Source organism: Nematostella vectensis, chromosome 4, assembly GCF_932526225.1.
Source record: "Nematostella vectensis chromosome 4, jaNemVect1.1, whole genome shotgun sequence".
NCBI lineage: Eukaryota > Metazoa > Cnidaria > Anthozoa > Actiniaria > Edwardsiidae > Nematostella > Nematostella vectensis.
This window is the reverse complement of record NC_064037.1, coordinates 5372034-5391982: the sequence shown is the minus strand read 5'-3', so window position 1 is coordinate 5391982 and position 19949 is coordinate 5372034. Positions and strand designations below refer to the sequence as shown.

Sequence of the window (19949 nt, the reverse complement as noted above, 5' to 3'; positions counted from 1 at the left end):
GAAACACCCGTCATTCTTTGAATAGGAGTGGCTTGTTCCACCAGTTCAGACTTTCATTCGCCATTATCTTTTTCATGCTGGTTGTATGTGTAGAGTTGAGTAGGTATATTTTCCTTGTTTGTTTTATTTTCAGACCCTATCAATTTTTCTTTGTCCTAGTGATATACCTTGTGACGTATTATACAAACCATTGTTTTGAATAGTCACAGCGTTCTCACTATTCTCAATGTCTGTGTAATAAAACACTGCTTTCTCCTGGTCATGCGCACAGCAAATAATTGATTTTAAATTACCAGTCTGTCGCGGGCTCACATATTCCATGGTGCAGCCAGAGGCGAGTTCAACGCAGCGAAAAAGCGTTTGAAAGGCCCACCAAGGCCATGGCTGGGGAGAATCATTCTTATAAATATCGTACACTGCAAATATGGAATAAATCTGCAGAGCACAGCTAACCAATCCCAGCGCTGCCACCAAAAAAGTTATTCGCACAAGTTTAGTCAGGCTTGTCTTTCCACCATGCGCATGCGCTTCGGTGTCAATTCGCTGACCAATGCTACCGACATCGCGGGAGCTATTTTGCACGTGACGTATAATTGTAGTCCCCGTATAGACGAAGGAAGAGCTGAGAGCGAGGCTAAAAACTATGAAAAACGCTTGGCAGGCGATGCTGAGTGATTTCCAGTCTGCAAATATAAAGATAATAATTTCCGTGACAATCGCGAGCGAAAAATGGGTGATTATAATCCCAAGGAGGAACTTCCAGCTTTGAACTCTGCTCGGACAGAGCCTCATCTCCACGACTTGCAGAAATACTAACTGAATGAATAAGAACGCAGCGGTTAAACAAGGTAGACCAATCCCGAAAAGGATCCTGGTTAATAACGCCGGGCATGATGGGAGGATGTAGCATTGCGGAGACTCGTAAGGATTGATGAAAAGAAACATCGCACGAGAGATCCCAAAAACCAGGAGCATGGAACTAACGAAAATAGAAAAAATTCGTCGCCTTTTTTGTTTCACACGCATCATTGTGATTATGTAGAATGCAGCATATAGGGTCAGCAGGGTAAACATGGCGCCCAGGCCAATCCAGTGAACTTCCCACGCGCCAAGCCATGTAGCGGTCGCATTTGTCCAATCAGGTATCGGCTCGGCTTTAGAGTTCCCTGTCCATTCGGGTTCAGCGGTCGGTGAGCGTTCGGGAATCGGAGTCCGCTCGGGCCGAGGCGATGATGGCTCAGGTTCGCTCATGCTGAAAAAACATATATTTCAAAGAAAATCTTAAGCTTTTTGAATTACAATTTCTTTGTTTGAAAAATATTACCTATGGTATTGCTTATTTTTATTGAGTTTTGGAGTTTCTTATTACAATTTCCTTTTCTATTTACTTTGACACATTTGGAACCGTTCTTCGGAATATACTTCAACACACCAAATATTGAAGGTTTTCGTTGACAGGCGAGTAGAGGATTTGATAAGGGAGGGAGGGATGGGGATATTGATCAGTTATTGTATCAGATTTGGCATTTTTTATAAAAGAAGACCGCATTTTGGGCTTGGAAAACTTTTAAGTATAGTCTTTATAAATTGAACAACTCGAATATTTTTACACGCGCGGTATAGTCACGTCTTACTGGTTTCTTCTGGGTAATTTTCAATATGGCATCTAGCCACAGGTAGACCGACTCTAGGGTATTTCAAGTATGTACAAAGATCCAATATGGCGGACGGCAAGGGATAAACGAAGTCGTGGAAGGAGGTTAAAATGCTACGTTTCTGAAATGATTAAATCTAAGACATCCTGAAACTCAAAATTGTACGTCGTTGATTTAGGCAAGTTTCATCGAACATCTGAACTTTACTTATTTTTTTTTTCATGTCAAGGTCCCTTACAAGCAAAGCTGACAAAACAGGCTTGGCTTTTAGTTTATTTCATGTCGGTATTGTTGCCGCTCCTCGCTCCCTGCCGTCGTAAAAAAGAGCAAAATATGGATAAACCACTTCCACCGTATAACTAACTGGCAAAAAAAGAACCCAGACGAAATTTCACAGAGCAAGGGGATTTGTAAGTACACGATCTACTGTTTTCCCGTCATATGTTTATAGCCGTTAGAAAACCGAAGCATCTTTCGTTATAAACATCAAAATGTGATTATTTACGGCTTTTGCAATTCCATTTAATCCAGGAAGGCTAAAAGTACTTATTTGATATTTTTTCTTGGTATTTTTTTGTGTGTGTGCCCCCTCCCTTGTAGTTACCATATAGGGAATAAACGAATAAGACTTCAAGATGATATGCATGGGTTGTTGAAGAGCCTTTGTTTTGTTTTCTCGATATGGCTCCTGAAGAGGTGTTGAGTTTTGTCTGAGAGTGTTCAAGGAAGTCCCATGCCTAGCTGTTTCTTGTGCTTGCAGATCCATCCATTAAGAGAATCCATATCCAGATCTGCAAGTGGTGTGATCTGGATATCCTTGAAATGGCTATGGGCTCTTGCATGAACTGGCTGAAATGGCCGAAGTTTTCTCAAATCGCGGACCATCCCTTGCTCGTCTGCTTCCGAACTCACAGTGGAATGGTGAGAAGAGTTGTGTAGGTGGATTTTTTGGTCAAAGTTATCCAAAATGTCCTTGACGCCAGCTGCTGCCTTAGAGGCTCTGACCATGGCCTTCTCTGTCTTGTTTGTTTTTCTGATTATCATTTTTAAAAATCAAATTTATCATATACAATCATGTTCATGTCACAGGGGGGGTGCTTAACCCCCCCCCCCCCCCCCACACACACACACAAAAATTTCTTTACACTATCGGGCACGGTTTACGTTGCTTGGGATTGCTTGATAAAGACAATATTATACCATTTCAATTGTTTTAACTCCCCCCGGCCCACACTTCCACCCCCATTTTTTTCGACCAGTCCACCGCCCCTGTGCCAAAGCCGCTACCCTACTGCGGTAAAATTTGGCGAAGACAATTAGTCTTCACTACAAGTGTAAGCATGTGGGGCAACACCCAACTGTTTTGGCCCCACAAATTTACTCTATCATTCTCTTATTCTTAACGCCAAAATCTAATTATAAATCACTCTACGCATCAATCTAATTATGCTTGTGTACTCCACTACTTCCAATTGAAAAAAACGATTTGGGGGGATTACTTCCAAAAAGCCAACAATGACAAGCCGCCACACGTGTTTAGATTCGCGGGCGTTGTTTTTTTTTTTCATCAGAAAAAAAATTCCCTACAGGGTGCTATCCTACTCTGATCTATTTAAAAATCATTTACCTCTTCCGCGGGTGTCTACACGCGGGTGTGCGTGTAGACATAGCGGGTGAACTCCTAGTTGTTGACGTGCTCCCATTCGATTCCTCGAAATCAAGTGAACGGGCTGACCAACAAAAAACAGATTGACGAAGAGTACCAGCCTTTTTAGACGTTTGATAAGGTGGTGAAAACTCCTTCAGACGTTTGTTCTGTTCTTTTCCCTCGTAATCCATCGCTAAATAGATTTATAGTACTCGCCGCACTTACCAAGATACAGATGAAACCGCACGAACTCTGCCTATAGCGGCTACAAGCTTCCAACTTATGAAATTGGCGCCAAAGTGCTATTTATACGCAAGTATCGGATCAAAAAAGTACCAATCATAGGTGTTTTAGTTATAAAATGTCCAATCGAAAAGTTCCCCGTTCAAGTCAGACCCCTGCGTAAACATAGATTGAGGATTCGCGCACTACAGTGGGTTTTCAGTTGCTCAGTACATTTGAGTAGCAATGTAATTGGTGGGTTTCGATCCTTGCCAATGTTCTGTTTTCTCCAAGCTTTCGCAAATACAATACAGGATCGAAAAAACACGCCAACTTATTTGATGTGTCGTCCCGCAGAGAAAACACCCCATGTGTGTATATATAAAACGGCGCGCGCTAAATATTGTTTAGATAGTAAGCAGCTCTTCTAATCATGAATTTGTTTTTCCATGCTCTCCGCTTCGCATTAGATGCTTCTGGTTACGAAAACTTGTGAAACAGATTAATCTGCTGGAACTAAGCTATACAGGCAGAGATGGCATTGGTGTACTACCCACAGGCTACGGGAAGTCGGTAATATTTCACATTCTACCAGCCATGTATGACTTCAAGCGAGGCCTCACAAATGATAGTATTATTATTGTTGTGTCGCCCCTCTATTCTCTCATCAATGACCAACTTGGAATTCTCAAGAATCGAAAGATCAAAGCAGGGGTGCTAGCGAAGGCTAGCAAAAAATTCGAATTAAATGCTGTAATTGAAAATTGTGAGTACTTTAGGTCCAGCAAAGAGATTTGTGAGAGCCTAACAATCTGGGACGAAGAACATTCTGTTGCTATAATGGATATTATCAATGAACTTTTTGAAAATTGAAAACACTATCACCCATTTTAATCTTGTTAAAAACCAAGTGTTAAAACTCCAAACATGTGCTTTGTATTAAAAAAAAATCAATGCAGTCCAAGATTTTCTAGAAATAAGTCAAAGAATAGTACATTAATTAAGCAGAGCTTATGATATGATGTACAATAAAGATCATTGTTTTATATTGTATTGATGTGAATTTTTTTATTTTATTATCATATTATTTTTCTGATTCTTTAGGGGTCTCTGTGTAAAAATAGTAAATGGTAAAGCAAAAATATATACATATACATCAAGAGGCTATAATTTCTGCCCTAAAAATAACTTCTTGCTTTAATAATGATAAAACACATCACAGGCTTACCACCCAAATGGTTTGAGTCTAAGACTCCTTGTTTGTAACTGAAATAAATGAACATGATACTCTCTGGGGGGGGACCGGGTAGTTTCAGTGAAACGGCCTGGGAGGCGCGAATCGCCCCTCCGGGCCTCCCAGCCCCGTCTCCATATATCGGGCAGAACGTACATAAACAATCGGCAAAAGCTGATGTAGGCTAAAACGATTTCACGTACATAAACAATCGGCAAAAGCTAATGTAGGCAAAATAGATTTCGCGAACATGGCTGCAGGTGTTTCGCGTGTATGAATAATAATTAGGGCTGCAGGTGTTTCGCGTGCATGAATCGATTAGGGCTGCAGGTGTTTCGCGAGCATGAATGACTAATTAGGCGTTGGCCTTGCAATTAGACATTCGTCTGTCCTGTGGTATACCGAGCGTTCGAAGGGTGAAGCGCGGAACAGATTACTGCGGGCGGCTACAGGTCGGCGTACATGAATAGTTAATTAGGACCCCCAAGGACTTGCAATTAAACATCCGTCTGTCCTGTGGTATACCGAGCGTTCGAAGGATGAGGTACGGAAGGGATTACTGCGGGTGGCTGAAGGCCGGCCACGCAAACACGTACGGCCGAAGGTGCATGGACACCTACTGCAAGGTGCACCTCCAAAGGCTCCGTATGGGCATCCCCCTCGCCGTGCCGTGCAAGATCTGCGGCGTAGGGACTCGGTTGGAGACGCGGTTGTGTCGCCCCTGCGGAGCGAATCGTGTAGGGCAAAGGATGCGTGGCGTCGAGAGGCGCGCTCGGAAATGGTTCGCACTTGTCCTGTCTGACATCGCGGCCCGCGGCACGGGCAATTGATACTGGGTGGCACAATGCACACCCAGACGCCCTGTCCGACACCGCGGCCCGCGAGTCGGGTGGTCAGGGTTTGGGTGCGCCTTGCGCACCCAAACCCTCGTCCCACCGGCTGCGGTACGGGCAATTAGAGATTGGGTGGCGCGGGTCATACCCGGGCACTCATCCCGCCGGTTGTGATACGGGCAGTTGGAGATTGGGTGGCACAGGGTATACCCAAAAATGGACGCTTATATAGAGGAGATTCTCGATAGCATGCGTGACAAAGAGGCGCCCGCCGTACTGGCAGGGCTGGTGCAAAACATCCTGGACGAGGACATCCCCGGCGGTGTCAAACACAGGCTGCTTAAGCCGCTCGTACCGGAGAAGGCGTGGACGGAGGAGGTCTGCCGCGAGTTCGACCCTCTGCAGCCGGGACGGCGGCATGAGGGCCCAAAGAGCTTAGACCCCGAGAAGTACTACTCTCTCTTCGTTGGTGGCGCCCATCTTCGGTTCCCAAGCGTGGATGCCACTCTGCGGGGCCAAGACGTAAGCGCCAGTGTTTACCAGGAGATACGAGACCTTGGTGGAACAGGTGTCATTGCTCTAAAGCCGGTTGTGCGGGGGCCTGATATTAATGACGACGGCTCGGTGTGGTGGGTCTCGCACGAGCGAGAGTCTCTGCGGGTGAACGCAGTGCTTCCGCTGGTGCTCGAGATGATAGACCCCGACCGGCGGTACAGGCTCTTCACGGTCGTTGGTAAGGCCCCCGCAGAGCCATTGGCGACAATCACAGAGGAGGAAGGGCGCTCGGAGCACAAGATCGGTGGGTTGTTAGTCAAAAGGGGGGGGGGGGGCAAATCGCAGTCGGCGCCCTGGAAGGCATCTATGCGGGTATTTGGGAGAAGGGGCGAGAGTACCTCGTCAACGTGAGATACGAGCTTCGCCCTTTACCTGAGCAAAATGGTGAGCCTGGGCCAATGTTTGTGCGAGAGGGGAGTGACGCCTTCGTTAACTGTGTTGTGAGCTATGTTGCCGACTTCTTGAGGAATCGCGGCACCTCGCGCTCCCTTGGTCTAACCAAGACACGAGGCAAGATCCTCGAGCGATTCGACAAGAAGCTGGCCACCACGGGGTGCACCAAAGAAGACCTCTTTGAGATGGAAAAGAAGCTCGGGATAAAGCTGGTAGCCGTGGACGCCCTGGGCAACGTCCTGTGGGACTCGGGGAAGTACGAGAGGGGGTACACACAAATCCGCATCCCTTGCCACAATAACCACGCCTGGGCGGAGCTTCCGACTAAACCACCTGCGATCGCAAGCGTCCACGGCCTAGACTTCGAGGCTGAGAGGGAGCTTCGTTCGTTATGTCAGGGAGAGGCAGCGCCCCGCGCTACCAGTGCCGCCGCAAAAACGCACGAGGTGAAGGTGCGAGAGGTGCTAATCCGCTTCATAAACAGGGCGATCCCCAGAAGCACGAGGGTCTGGCTGTGTGGGCGTGTTATAGTCACAAACGAAGGCAAACTGTACGGATCGGGACAAGACGGGTGGGCTATCGACAGGGCCTTTACAGACGAGACTGGACATGATCCTCAATGGCTCCCTGATGATCACCCGGCCTACCAAGAGTACATCGAAGCTACGCACTCGATGGGCGGCGCAATAGGGTATCGCTTCAAGAAGTGGACCCAAAGAGAAAACATCAGGCCAACGCCTCTTAGATACAGGAACGTCTGGCGAGCGGCGCAGGTTGAGTCCAAGGTGTGGAATAACAGGGAAAACTTAGGGGCGCGGCCTCATGCGCACATCGACATGCGTGCGGCGTACCTAGGATGCGAGGACAGTGTCTTCGGCGGCGCCTCGGACGCCATTGATGTGGTACGGAAATACGGCTTCCCTACGAACGTGTATCGTATCGCGGATGTTGCGGGACGGCCATCGAGCGAGGTTCTTCAACTGACCGGGGCCATTCAGTTGACCGAGTGGGGGTTCTCTGAGGCCTGCCACCCCTACACTTCCGGGAGGGTAGGGCAGCACTTGGAACAAAACGAGGGCTGGATCACCACGCCAGAGCTCAAGGACCTGCTAGACTCGGGTGACCTCGCCATGGCCGCGGCGAGGGAGGTGTTGTATAGCATCGGAAAAAAGGATTCCATCTAGTTCCCCCACTCCGGCCCCGGCGGCGAAGACTCGCAGGGTCGAGATCTCGCTGTCCGTTTCGTAGGCAAGTGCGCTCGCCATGGCGACGAGTCCTCGATCGTAGTCCGCGACCGTGAAGAACCCGCGTATCTGACAAACCTCCTTGCGGGCACCGACCACTTACTTAACTTCGAGCATGCCGACGGGGCTCATCTGATCCAATACAAATACGGAGTCTGGCGCTCACAATGGTACCATATCAGGGCCTCCGTCTTGGCGTACACAAACATAGCGTTGCGACGCATGTTGAGGCGGTTCCCTCGCGAAGACGTCCTCCGAGTGTGCACAGATGCCATATACGCAAAGGCGGTGCCCAGTGGTGTGAAGCTCGTGGAGCGAAATCCGAGGTATGGAGAGTGGCGTCACAAGAGGCCTGGGTACGAGTGGCGGTCCGAAGCGGCTTGGGGTCCGAAGAGGTCGGGGTGCTTGGCTAGAGAGCCAAGCACTGCGCCGAGTCTGCCGTGCGATCTTGTGGCCGCAACCTTTGCGAGGATGTATCTAGCCGGCCAGGGAGGATCGGGGAAGACCGAGTGGGCGGTGAGCATGTTCCGTGGCCGTAACGTTGTGGTGCTCACCCCCGAGAACGACCTCGCCCACGACCATCGCAACAACCCGCGCCTCGCGGTGAAGGCTCAAACCTACCACCACTACCTCTGCATACCAGCGGAGAAGCCGATAGAGGAGTGGAGACCTTCCGAGCTGGGGCACAAACTCGACCGTCTCGCAGAAGTAATCATCATTGACGAGTGCTGTAAGGTACAGACTAAAGTGGTACGCGCCATCCTAGGGTATCTCGCCACGCGGCCGTGTCAGGTAGTGTGATGTGGCGACTATGGGCAGGTCCCGCCCTGGGGAGATAAAGAGGGGCCTCACGATATGCTCAAGGAGTGGGCACAAGGGAACATCCGCTGGTTCGAGTCCGACTACCGCTGCCTGTGTGAAGACTGCGGAAAGCCGTACAGTATATGCGACTGCGGCTCTGCCGCCCCCTCCTCCAGGCTCCACGACATAAAGGGCCGGATTTGGTGTCAGCCAGACTCCCAACAGCTTGAGGTGTTTCGAGAGGAGTGGGATGGGGTGGCGTTCGACGCGGCGATCGAGCAGGCCCACCCAAGCGATATGTGGGTGTGCTCAACCAACAAGATGGGGGCCCTTGTCCAGCAGCGATTGGTAGAGCACCACAGGAAAAACTACCCCCGACTGCCAGCAACCATCCGCTTTGACCCCGATCCTAGCGTCGCGCATCGTTATCGCAAGCAAGGACGGCCGGTGCCTGTGCCAGGCAAAAGGGGCGAGAAGGTCGACGCGTACAAAGGCACGGTAGTCGAGGTCCCTCTCGGCGTGATCCTTAACGGGCTTCCCCTCGAGTGGAAATACGCGGGCTGGGGGACAGTCCACCGGGTGCAGGGCAAGACCATCCAGAACCCAAGACGTCTGTTTATCATAGACCACAGCTTAGAGGGCTGGATCACGAATGCTGTGTACACCGGCATCTCCGCGTGCGGCTCGCCGACCAGATAGTCCGCGTGATCCCCCCCCCCCCCCCCCGATGACACCCCAGGTGCCTTGGTTCCCACAGGACTGCAGGCTACGCCCAGTGAAGAGCTCATTATAGCGCGAATCAAGCGATACGCTATAGACGACAGGCAAAAGGGTCGCACGAAGTACACGGGGCCGCACCACGTTCTGACGGTAGACCACGTGCTCGGCATGATTGCTGACGCGGAAAAAAAGTGCACGCTCTGTGGCACTCAGCTTCTGCTTAAGGGGTACACCAAGAGTCATCCCCAATGCTTCAGTATCGACCGGCGGGACGACAGTCAGGGTCACTACAAGTGGAATGTTAGACTGCAATAGAAGGCACAAGCGCTGATCACGCTAGGGTGGCGCTAGCGTTGCGCTGTGGTGACGCTAGCGCGACCAGATGATTTTTTCGATCGCACTGGCGTCACGCTACGCAACTGCGATCGCGTGAAGCCGTGCTTAGAGTACGCCGTGTAATACAACACTGGCTGTCCGGGCTCCATGACCCTCTTTAGTATTGGGTACGCCTTGCTTGTCCACCACGGGTCCGTCGCTCGCCGTCGGCCCTTGTCCTGAAGGTCTTCCTCGTTTACGGCGATGTACACCTCCGTTCCGACCTCTAATGGGGGGCTTTTCGGCTTTGAGAGGCACGCGCCTCAGCTTTATGGCGTCCTCAGGCGCAAGGCCAGTCATGCGAGTCTCCGTTGCGTTCATGTCCGAGATTACGATTGGTAGAGCAGTAACCCACTCGCGGTTTGTCTTGCCGGACGCAAGCTCCTTCGAGTACTGCGCACGAAATAGGCGCTGCGCCAGCCAGCGATGGAAAGACTCGGCGAAAGCTTGGCTCCTGTGGTGCCCAGGCTCAGCCCGTCGGACCTCCACCCCGTGGTCTGTTAGGAGCTTCGTGGTAGCACCCTTGAACTCCGTGCCGTCATCAACCATGAGGACTTTAGGCCATGTGAGAGGTCCCTCTTCATAGATGCCAGCGAGTTCGCGGGAGACGACGGCCGCGCTCTTAGTCCTCAGTGGGCGGGCGGCTTTATATCGTGAAGCAACGTCAACGACAGTCAGGGCATACTTGTACCCGCGGTCGGTTGGCAAGAATAGCAGGTCCGACTGGTGGATGCGGTTTGGTATCTGCTCCGAGAAGTGGGCGTAGGTAGTCGGAGGAGGAGGCGTCTGTGTGTAGCCCCCGACGGGCTGCGAGCTTACCCACTTGCGCACTCGATCAATGGAGGCTGAGCCCTTGGGAAGTTTGGCATGCAGAGCGGTCACTCCCTGGAAGCCGCCTCTGGCGTAGTATATAGGGCGAAGGATCGCATCGAGTTCTTCGTCGGACATGCGCTTGCCGTTCCGGCGGGCCATTACGTGCGTATCGCGGCGGGGGAATCAGTCTCCAACAGGCGGATGCCGTCTGCTACGCCTTCGGCGTACGTATACGTGTACATGTATACGCGCAGCATGGAAAAAGGCCGCCTAGACGCACACGTACGTATACGCGTTTCGATGGCAGCTGCATCACAGCAAACGGCTAGCTGCGTAGCCGATGGCGAGAGCGCCGGCGCCTATGTACGCCAACTCGGCGTTCTTCTGCGTTTTGCTGGGGACGTAGTAGTCGGACAGCTCGGGGGCCCGCATCAACTCCAGGGAGGTCTGGTTGTAGAGTTTGAGCGCGTAGTCGGTGTCGGTGAAGTTCTGCTTTGCGAGGGACCCTCTCTCGCGACTTTGAGCTTGCCAATCGAGGATTTTTTGTCGCCGCTGTTGGTAGCGTCCATAGTCTTGTTGGTATTTCTCCAGGGCCTTGTCGTGCCTCTCCTTCTCAGCTGAGGCGGGGCTCTCATCGTTCAACAGGAACTTTGCGAGGTAGTTGCCACCAACGAATGCAGTCGCGTTTAGGACGGCACCGCCAACCAAAATCGCGATAGAGGCCATGTTTGTGCGGAGAGCACTTCGCGTGCTGTGTATGCGTATACGCATGCGCAAAGCGCGCACGAGTCTAATACACGGCCTACATGTACCACAGTACACTACATGGGCAGGATCTTCTGGTCCTCAAGGTAACCCTTCAAAGCGACAGCTCCTGCAACGGCGGCAGTAATTTTTGCGTAGTTCATGGCGTTCGCGGAGGGGTCTTTGGTGAAGTCCTCGCGTAAGACCTTGCGCCCAACCCAGCCGATACCGGCGACGAGGCCGGTTATGACTGCGGCATCGGTGATGGTCTTTGTAATCTTGCTTTGCTGCATCGTCGACATCGTGCGGATATGGGTGGGCCCCTCGTGTCTAAATGTCTGCTTACTCCATGGATAACAGCCGAGATCCGGGAGCGCGAAGTGCTGTCGCCGGAACGCGGTCCTTGGTCTGCTGTGCGGCCGCCAGCGGCGGCCCTGGGGGCGGAGTCACGCCGTCGGCACCTTCGGTAGCTCGCTGGTTAACAGCTGGTGTACGAGTGAACGCGGCAGCCAGCTCCCGCCTACGTGTGTAGAGGCCGATCAATGACACTAGGAGACCAGCGAGCCCGAAAACGGAGCTAGCCGACCAGGCAGAGTTGCTTTCCGGGACTGGTGTGTGTGCGATGCCAGCGCTTGCCGCATCGTCGGCGCGCAAGCGCCGTCCCGGCTGCGGCTCGCTCGGCCCCGGGGCCACAGGCAGCTGCTGCGCAGCGGCGACACGAAGTATCTCTTTCTTCGCTCTGTTAATTCGGTTCCACTTTGCCAAGCGCCTTCCAGCTGCGACTCGCCCAGGGTGTTTAGGCCGGGTCGCGGGTGGTTCGGGGCTCGTGATTCTTTCCGCCAACGCCGAAGGCGTACGTGCAGGTTCTTGAGCAGGTTCCGCTGACGTTCCGGCAGGCTGGGCACTAATACTTCCTTGAGGTTCCTCCATCAACACACACGCGGCGTCAACTACTTGGTGCCAAGTGGTAGAAGAAGTGGCGAGCTTTCAAATGAACGTCTACTCTGGGATGGCAGACTTGCCACTGTCCGTGTGCCGTTCCGGCTGACGCGTGGCGTCGGCGGCTGCTACCTCTTGTTGACACCGCGTGTCAGCGCTTGCCGTTCCGGTGTCGGCACGACAGTCCACATGACGTGCTATGTGTAGCGCCCCGACGGATAAAGCCGTCGAACGACCGCAGCGTAGAGACAGGCTTCCGCACAATGTGCGGAGCTCGTTTCTGATGATGTAGTCGGACACTAGGTCATTGTGAAGACCGACCACACTGTCTATCGGCAGCGCCATGCCTACCAGCTTGGCCGCAAGCTTCAGAAAGCTGTCTGCCAGGGCGTCTGTAGTCTGGCTGGCTAGAGCGGTCTCGTATCGCCTCTCGTACTTCCTCACCTCCTTGGCGCTCATGCGTTTGACGTCGTCGTGAGTCAGGGCCTTGCCTACCATTTCTCTCGACTTCCCCGAGGCTACGAGAATCGCGGGTTTCTCCCTCGCGTCTGCTATCTCAGTTTGCTCACCTCCGGTTGCCGTCCCGGCAGGATGTGCCGAGCAGTCCAACGACTCGACGGCCGGGAGGCCTGCGGCGTCCCCCTCAAGAAGACTCTCAAAGTATTCGTCGCTCATCATGCCGTGGCTAAGGCGCATATACGTTATGCCCCAGGGCGGTGGTTACCGTTCAACTAGGGCGATGGTATAAGGGTGACGCAAGCAAAACTCTAACTTCGAGAACTTTTTCGTCTTGAGGGCCTTCATGTAATCTTTCATCTTCTCCTCTGAAAGCTCCGCGCCGTAGTCATGCAGGATAGCTTTCATGTCCGCCTTGCTCGGGGTATAGAAGACCACCAGGGCCGCGATGTTTTCGCGGAACGGCTTCGTGATGCTGGTGAGCTGCTGCGTGATCACCCACACGCTGATACCCACATGGCGCGCGCTGAACGCCAAGTTGGTGTCCTGGAGCGTTTCTCCTGCAAACGAGATTTTCAGGCGGCTCACGAGATTTCGGCCGACGTTGTTAACGACGGTATTATTCGCATGGCCTGAGACGGAGAGATCGAGACCGACCCTCAAGGAGCCAGGCACGAGCGTGACGCCTTCCGACAGCTTTGGGACCGCCACATATAGCGTCTCGCCTGGGGAGGCCGTCGACGGGTTGAGAGTGACCCAGTGAACAGTTCTCTCGGCTTTCAACCCCAGAGGAATTCTGGGTGTTCGCTGGGGGTCGAGTTTATCGCTGACTGACATCGTATGTGTGTACACACATGTACTATATACACATAAAGTACTAAGCCGCGTGGCTATGGTGCGGACTGTTAGACATGTCTAATATAGCGTAGCACGAGTTATGCGCACGCATCATGGGTGACGTTGACGTTGACATTGACGATACCTTGACGGGTGCGTCCGACGATCGCGGAGCGGGGGACGACGAGACGACGCCCCTTATCCCGTTTGACCCCGACGATGGGGAGTCGATCCCAATGACGAGCACGTCATCGCGTATGCATGCTGCGCATAGCATGGCTTCGCGAACCGCCGGAACGGCAAGCGCTGAAACCTCGTTCATCACAGAGGGTGCAGTGACAAGAATCGGTCTCCAGTCCCTCAGGGAGGAATACCCAGACCTTAACGAGAATCTGCTACGGTTCCAGTCAGAGCGGAGGGGAAAGACGCTAATACAGGTTCGCAAACCCAGAGGAGGGGGTTGGACTGAACCACAACAGCTGTTCAACGAGGACGGGAGCGTTCGACGGGGCGTTGCAAAGCTGAAAGGCTTCAAGCTGGCGATGGGGTCCGTGGCAGAGATAGACGCGGTCATCCAGAAGTTTTTTCTAAAGTATTCATAGAATTCTATTGTTTTTGAGCCCAGGTAGTTTAGAAGAGCTAGAAGCAGTTTCTCAAAAACATCTTCATTAGTTTCTTGGAGGGCAGTCCTCATCATTTTGTACACCTCCTCTTGAACCTGCTTACTACCTATCTTTCTTCTGAGTTCTAACTGCCAAGCTTTGTCAGTGTGCCAGGTGCATATAAGCTTAGCAGGGCGGAGGCCTCCCATTATGGCTATCCAAGCATTGTAGAACTGTGGGGCCATGTCACTCATAAAAAAACTTGGACTGTATGACCTCACAGTTTTTTCTAATTTCCCTAATAAATATTGTCATGGTGGTGAAGTCCTCATGACTTGACAAACACCATCCCACAGAAAAACCTTGATCAAACTCATCCATGACTAATATTGTTGTTAGTGTAAAGTCATATGCATTTGTGCCATGAGTTGAATCGCAGCAAATGCCTTTGTGGCCAAATCTTGTCAGCATATTTTTTTTAATTTGACTTTGCAAAACAATAAAAAAATCGGATTTCTGTAGGTCATACCCTTCCTCTGCTATCTGCCCCTGTAGTTTATAGTACAATACAGGGTTATTATCCTCTAAACTCCACTCTGTTATCCATGCAAGCACACTTTGTTGGTCATTTGGATGACGTTGAACATCTTTCAGCCCATATGCTCTTTCAATGTTTTGGATGTCTTTACGCTCCAGAATGTGGTGTCTGCCTATGTTCTTAGTTGATACACTGTCCCGTACATCTTGTAGAATTTTTTCCTTTGTTACTCCCTGTTTCAGTTTGGCAGCTATTTCATCTTTCTTTTCTGTCGGCAAACGAAGGTGCTGGATATCATGTCCATGACCATAGTGGGTGAGTACTACCTCTACTGTCACTTTCCCTTTTAAATCTACAGTTGCTGTAAGTGAGGCAGTACAGTTGCTTGCCATTTTGCATGAGCCTAGAATATAAAAAAGTAAAAAAAAAAAAAATATTATCAAGAGCATACACATATTACAAACTGAACCATGGCATTCAGACAGTTTTCAAAAAGTAAGCCATTCAAAATGTTAGATCTGCACTTTGCAATAAGTGTGACAGAGAAATGTGCCAGGTGTAATCAAGCTGTACTGGATTACTCCTTCAATTACTGTACTTGGATTACTTCTGCAATTACTGCACCTTGGGTTTTTGTCCTTCTCGGTCCCTTCACAACAGATCGATGTTTTCCCCTCTATTGCACTTGAAATACTTTATTGTTGTCCCAGTGTCTTTTTGGTATTTGTCCCCCGTAGACTTCACAAATGAGCACTTGCAAGATGACTCAGTGTTTTGTTTCCATGATTGAAAGTCTACAACAAATTGAATTATGATGTTAAATCAATTACCTTTCTATTTTATTTAATGTGCATATATTTGTGGAAGTTTCAAGCCCATGCCATGGTACTCCTACTGTTTTTATAAGGGTATTTTCTTTGTATTATATTGTAGAATTGATTTACTTAGTCCTTTAAAAAATAAACTGTCTTCACCTGTATAGCAGGAAAAATGATGTTTCTTCTTTGAAGATAACCCCATGAGCTGCTTTCAAGTGCACAATCAGATCTACCACTCTGTGGCACCTAAAATTGCATGATTGGCACCTGGATATTCCATTACTCTAAGTAACACCATGTCTCCTTTTGAAGTGCCTTTGCAAATTTGACTTGAGTGTGAACTTATCCCCACAGTATGTGCAGTCATAGAGAGTTGATGATGGGGTGGAGATGGTGATGGGATTAACCTGTGGTGGTGTGACTTGTTGCATGTCAACAGGCAAAGATTGCAGGGTTGTAGGTTGATGGCGACTGCCTGATGCTAATGGCAGTTTAATTTGTGGTCCAGTGACTTGCTGCAGGTCAACTGGTGCTGATGGCGAGGAGGTTGGTCAACAGATGGTAAGTGGTGATGATAGGGGGTTTACTTGTTGTCCAGTGACTTGTTGCAGGTCAACCGGTGCTGATGGCGAGGAGGTTGGTCGACAGATGGTAACTGGTGATGATAGGGGGTTTACTTGTTGTCCAGTGACTTGTTGCAGGTTAACTGGTGCTGATGGCGAGGAGGTTGGTCGACAGATGGTAACTGGTGATGATAGGGGGTTTACTTGTGGTCCAGTGACTTGTTGCAGGTCAACTGGTGCTGATGGCGAAGAGGTTGGTCGACAGATGGTAACTGGTGATGATAGGGGGTTTACTTGTTGTCCAGTGACTTGTTGCAGGTCAACTGGTGCTGAAGGCGAGGAGGTTGGTCGACAGATGGTAACTGGTGATGATAGGGGGTTTACTTGTTGTCCAGTGACTTGTTGCAGGTCAACTGGTGCTGATGGCGAGGAGGTTGGTCGACAGATGGTAACTGGTGATGATAGGGGGTTTACTTGTTGTCCAGTGACTTGTTGCAGGTCAACTGGTGCTGAAGGCGAGGAGGTTGGTCGACAGATGGTAACTGGTGATGATAGCGGGTTTACTTGTTGTCCAGTGACTTGTTGCAGGTCAACTGGTGCTGATGGCGAGGAGGTTGGTCGACAGATGGTAACTGGTGATGATAGGGGGTTTACTTGTTGTCCAGTGACTTGTTGCAGGTCAACTGGTGCTGATGGCGAGGAGGTTGGTCGACAGATGGTAACTGGTGATGATAGGGGGTTTACTTGTGGTCCAGTGACTTGTTGCAGGTCAACTGGTGCTGATGGCGAGGAGGTTGGTCGACAGATGGTAACTGGTGATGATAGGGGGTTTACTTGTGGTCCAGTGACTTGTTGCAGGTCAACTGGTGCTGATGGCGAGGAGGTTGGTCGACAGATGGTAACTGGTGATGATAGGGGGTTTACTTGTGGTCCAGTGACTTGTTGCAGGTCAACTGGTGCTGATGGCGAAGAGGTTGGTCGACAGATGGTAACTGGTGATGATAGGGGGTTTACTTGTTGTCCAGTGACTTGTTGCAGGTCAACTGGTGCTGATGGCGAGGAGGTTGGTCGACAGATGGTAACTGGTGATGATAGGGGGTTTACTTGTTGTCCAGTGACTTATTGCAGGTCAACTGGTGCTGATGGCGAGGAGGTTGGTCGACAGATGGTAACTGGTGATGATAGGGGGTTTACTTGTTGTCCAGTGACTTGTTGCAGGTCAACTGGTGCTGATGGCGAGGAGGTTGGTCGACAGATGGTAACTGGTGATGATAGGGCGTTTACTTGTGGTCCAGTGACTTGTTGCAGGTCAACTGGTGCTGATGGCGAGGAGGTTGGTCGACAGATGGTAACTGGTGATGATAGGGGGTTTACTTGTGGTCCAGTGACTTGTTGCAGGTCAACTGGTGCTGATGGTGAGGAGGTTGGTCGACAGATGGTAACTGGTGATGATAGGGGGTTTACTTGTGGTCCAGTGACTTGTTGCAGGTCAACTGGTGCTGATGGCGAGGAGGTTGGTCAACAGATGGTAACTGGTGATGATAGGGCGTTTACTTGTGGTCCAGTGACTTGTTGCAGGTCAACTGGTGCTGATGGTGAGGAGGTTGGACCACAGATGGTAACTGGTGATGATAGGGGGTTTACTTGTGGTGGAGTGACTTGTGGTCGATCAACAGGTGCTGATGGCAAGGTGGTAGGCTGACAACTAGCTGGTTGGTGCTTTCTCATGGCAGCTTGACTAGCACCAGCTGCCGGTTGGAGGTTGACAGGTTGGTGAGTGCTGGTTGAAGTAGCACCAGCTGCTGAGGTGCTGGCTGTGGGCCGAGGAAGCTCTGCAGTGTAACTGAATAAAAGTTTGCATTAAGTTTGTATGACTGTTTTCTATTTTTCTTAGATAATCTGAAAAGAGTGAACTTTTCTTAAAGAAAAATATTCTAAAATTTCGTGGATCTATATTAAGGCATCAATTGTAATTCAGCCAGTACAATAAATCCAAAAGACTGTTATAATTTGCAAACAAATTATGCAACACCTCTGTTAGGAATTTGTTATATCACTGGTGATACAATTTGGCCAGACAATTGAAAGAAAGAAATACTGTTAGGATGGGAACGGTAACAGATTATTATAATAAGTTAATAAGCAATGGCATGAGACATATTTAGTGATTCAATTTTCCTGTACATAGAGGAATGAATAGGGAAAACAATTATTCCGAGGTTTTCTTGGAAATGCAAACTCTAAATCCTTAGGGATGTTATGGTTTACTTTTGTTTACCATGATAACCAAGATAATAAACTATGAATTATAAATAATATAGTATATGTCAGGTTGGTTGATTAGAAAAAGAGAAAATTCTGTAGAAATGAGATTTAGAAAAAAATTCCTAGAATCAACCGCAATGTTGTTTATTAGGTGATTTCCCTAGTGAGCTTCCGTCAGAAAACATTAAAATCCAAGGTAATCATGGTTAGTGTACGTAGTCTATTTTGTTATGTCTAACATACTGAATATCATTCATTAGGAGATCAACAAGTATTTGCTCCCTGATCCTGTTTGCTTCAGCCCCCTGTGGATACAGAATATAGTGTAAAGAAAGGCAGGACTTTATAGCAAATATATAAATAAGTTCATTATCGATAATCTAGTTAAATAGAGGTTTTTTTGTACTTTGTAGGGTTTCTCTTTTTAAACATCTTTAAAATCTGTTAAACTATTTAACTCACAAATGAATGTGAAGCCAATAGGATGCAATATTTTAGAACTTGTGGCTTGACCAGCAAAAACCTGTCATTGTGGTGTTTTCACTCATTTGGTTTCTATTAATTCAATACTGATGTCTAGCTTTCGCATCAAATTTTTCATAAGTTCAGACAAAGTTTCTCTTTTGCAGCTTTTTCTTATGCTAGTAAAAATACAAGACAGAAAATCCCCCTGGGTTTATGAGTCAAGAAGTAAGACTGAGTTCATAGCTCTATGTTGTTTTTATGAAATATGGACCATTATGTCGTATTCCTAAAGAAGCAGGCTTATATTTCAACCAGCCTGCACTAAAATATAAGATAATAAATAAACAAACAAACCAAAAAAAAATTTGGTATTTTGCATTGGGTAATAGTTTCTTTACCTTTGACAGCCACATGCGCGATCTCCTATTCAATGCACACTGCACATTCTTAGTAAAGAATAAATTTATTACGTAAGTTGAAATCATTGTTGGAAGAACTTTAAGGAGGGCTTTACCTTGATCATAAAGATCACACAGTTAACAGCATCTGTTTGTTGTGGGATTTCCTCCTCCTGTTTTGTATAAAGATTATAAAATATCAGATTTGAGCCAAACCCGAAAACCTAAGACAACTAAAAAAAACTGAATAAAGGATAAGACATGCAGTGTAGAGACTGTACCTTGTAAATGACCTCTCTCCATTCTTCATCTAACAAATTTCCATTGATATTGGTGCCTTGGTGAATGTTGAAGTTTTAATAAAAGCGTCTGAACATGTAATTTGCACCTTATTTGCTTGAAGATTTCTTTGGCTGTTGACAATGACTTCTTTGTTGATAGGTTTGAGTCAAAGTACTCCAGCGTCCTTATGGTCAGGTTGACAATCTGCAAGTAATGATAGATTTAAATCAATGTAATCTGGTTTAATTACTTTTTTAAAAAATGTTCTCTTACCAGGATGGACCAGTGCATTCCTGTATTAATAGGGATGACCCACATGTCCTTTGAGAAAATGTCTTTATTTGCCTGTAAAGAAAATTGAGAACCACATAATCTACTTGTATAATATACTAATTATCTTGAGGGGGAGGTCCCAGTGCAACAAAGTGCTCAGGAGCTTGATGGCGGGCAGCATTAAATGATTTTTTTTTGCCTGCGCATTCAGTTGTAATAAATGGTCTTTATTTCCTCATGGTCTCATTGCTCTTTCTTATATAACTTGTTGATGTC

At 48.9% G+C, this 19949-nt stretch overlaps 3 protein-coding genes across 3 annotated transcripts; 2 read left to right on the top strand and 1 right to left on the bottom strand.

The window, feature by feature from the left end:
* Positions 1–68: 68 nt before the first annotated feature.
* Positions 69–2406, bottom strand: LOC116606210 (proline-rich transmembrane protein 4-like). Its single transcript, XM_048726101.1, has one exon. The coding sequence runs from the start codon at positions 1249–1251 to the stop codon at positions 130–132; it is 1122 nt and encodes a 373-aa protein (XP_048582058.1). The 5' UTR covers positions 1252–2406; the 3' UTR covers positions 69–129.
* LOC116606213 (probable ATP-dependent DNA helicase RecS) lies at positions 2399–4578 on the top strand. Its single transcript, XM_032368644.2, has 2 exons — positions 2399–2590; positions 3996–4578. Exons 1-2 carry the CDS (start codon positions 2478–2480, stop codon positions 4396–4398), a joined length of 516 nt encoding a protein of 171 aa, XP_032224535.1. The 5' UTR covers positions 2399–2477; the 3' UTR covers positions 4399–4578.
* Positions 4579–16075: 11497 nt separating this feature from the next.
* LOC125561775 (tenascin-X-like) lies at positions 16076–17692 on the top strand. The gene has a single exon (XM_048726139.1). The coding sequence runs from the start codon at positions 16076–16078 to the stop codon at positions 17690–17692; it is 1617 nt and encodes a 538-aa protein (XP_048582096.1).
* The last annotated feature ends 2257 nt before the right edge of the window (positions 17693–19949 follow it).

Excerpts from the sequence above, each read along its gene's own strand:
- LOC125561775 (XM_048726139.1), top strand. The coding sequence starts at position 16,076 with ATGGTAACTGGTGATGATAGGGGGTTTACTTGTTGTCCAGTGACTTGT.
- LOC116606213 (XM_032368644.2), top strand. The coding sequence starts at position 2,478 with ATGGCTATGGGCTCTTGCATGAACTGGCTGAAATGGCCGAAGTTTTCT. Across the intron at positions 2,591-3,995 it reads GGAATGGTGAGAAGAGTTGT|ATGCTTCTGGTTACGAAAAC; the intron begins GTAGGTGGATTT and ends GCTTCGCATTAG.
- LOC116606210 (XM_048726101.1), bottom strand. The coding sequence starts at position 1,251 with ATGAGCGAACCTGAGCCATCATCGCCTCGGCCCGAGCGGACTCCGATT.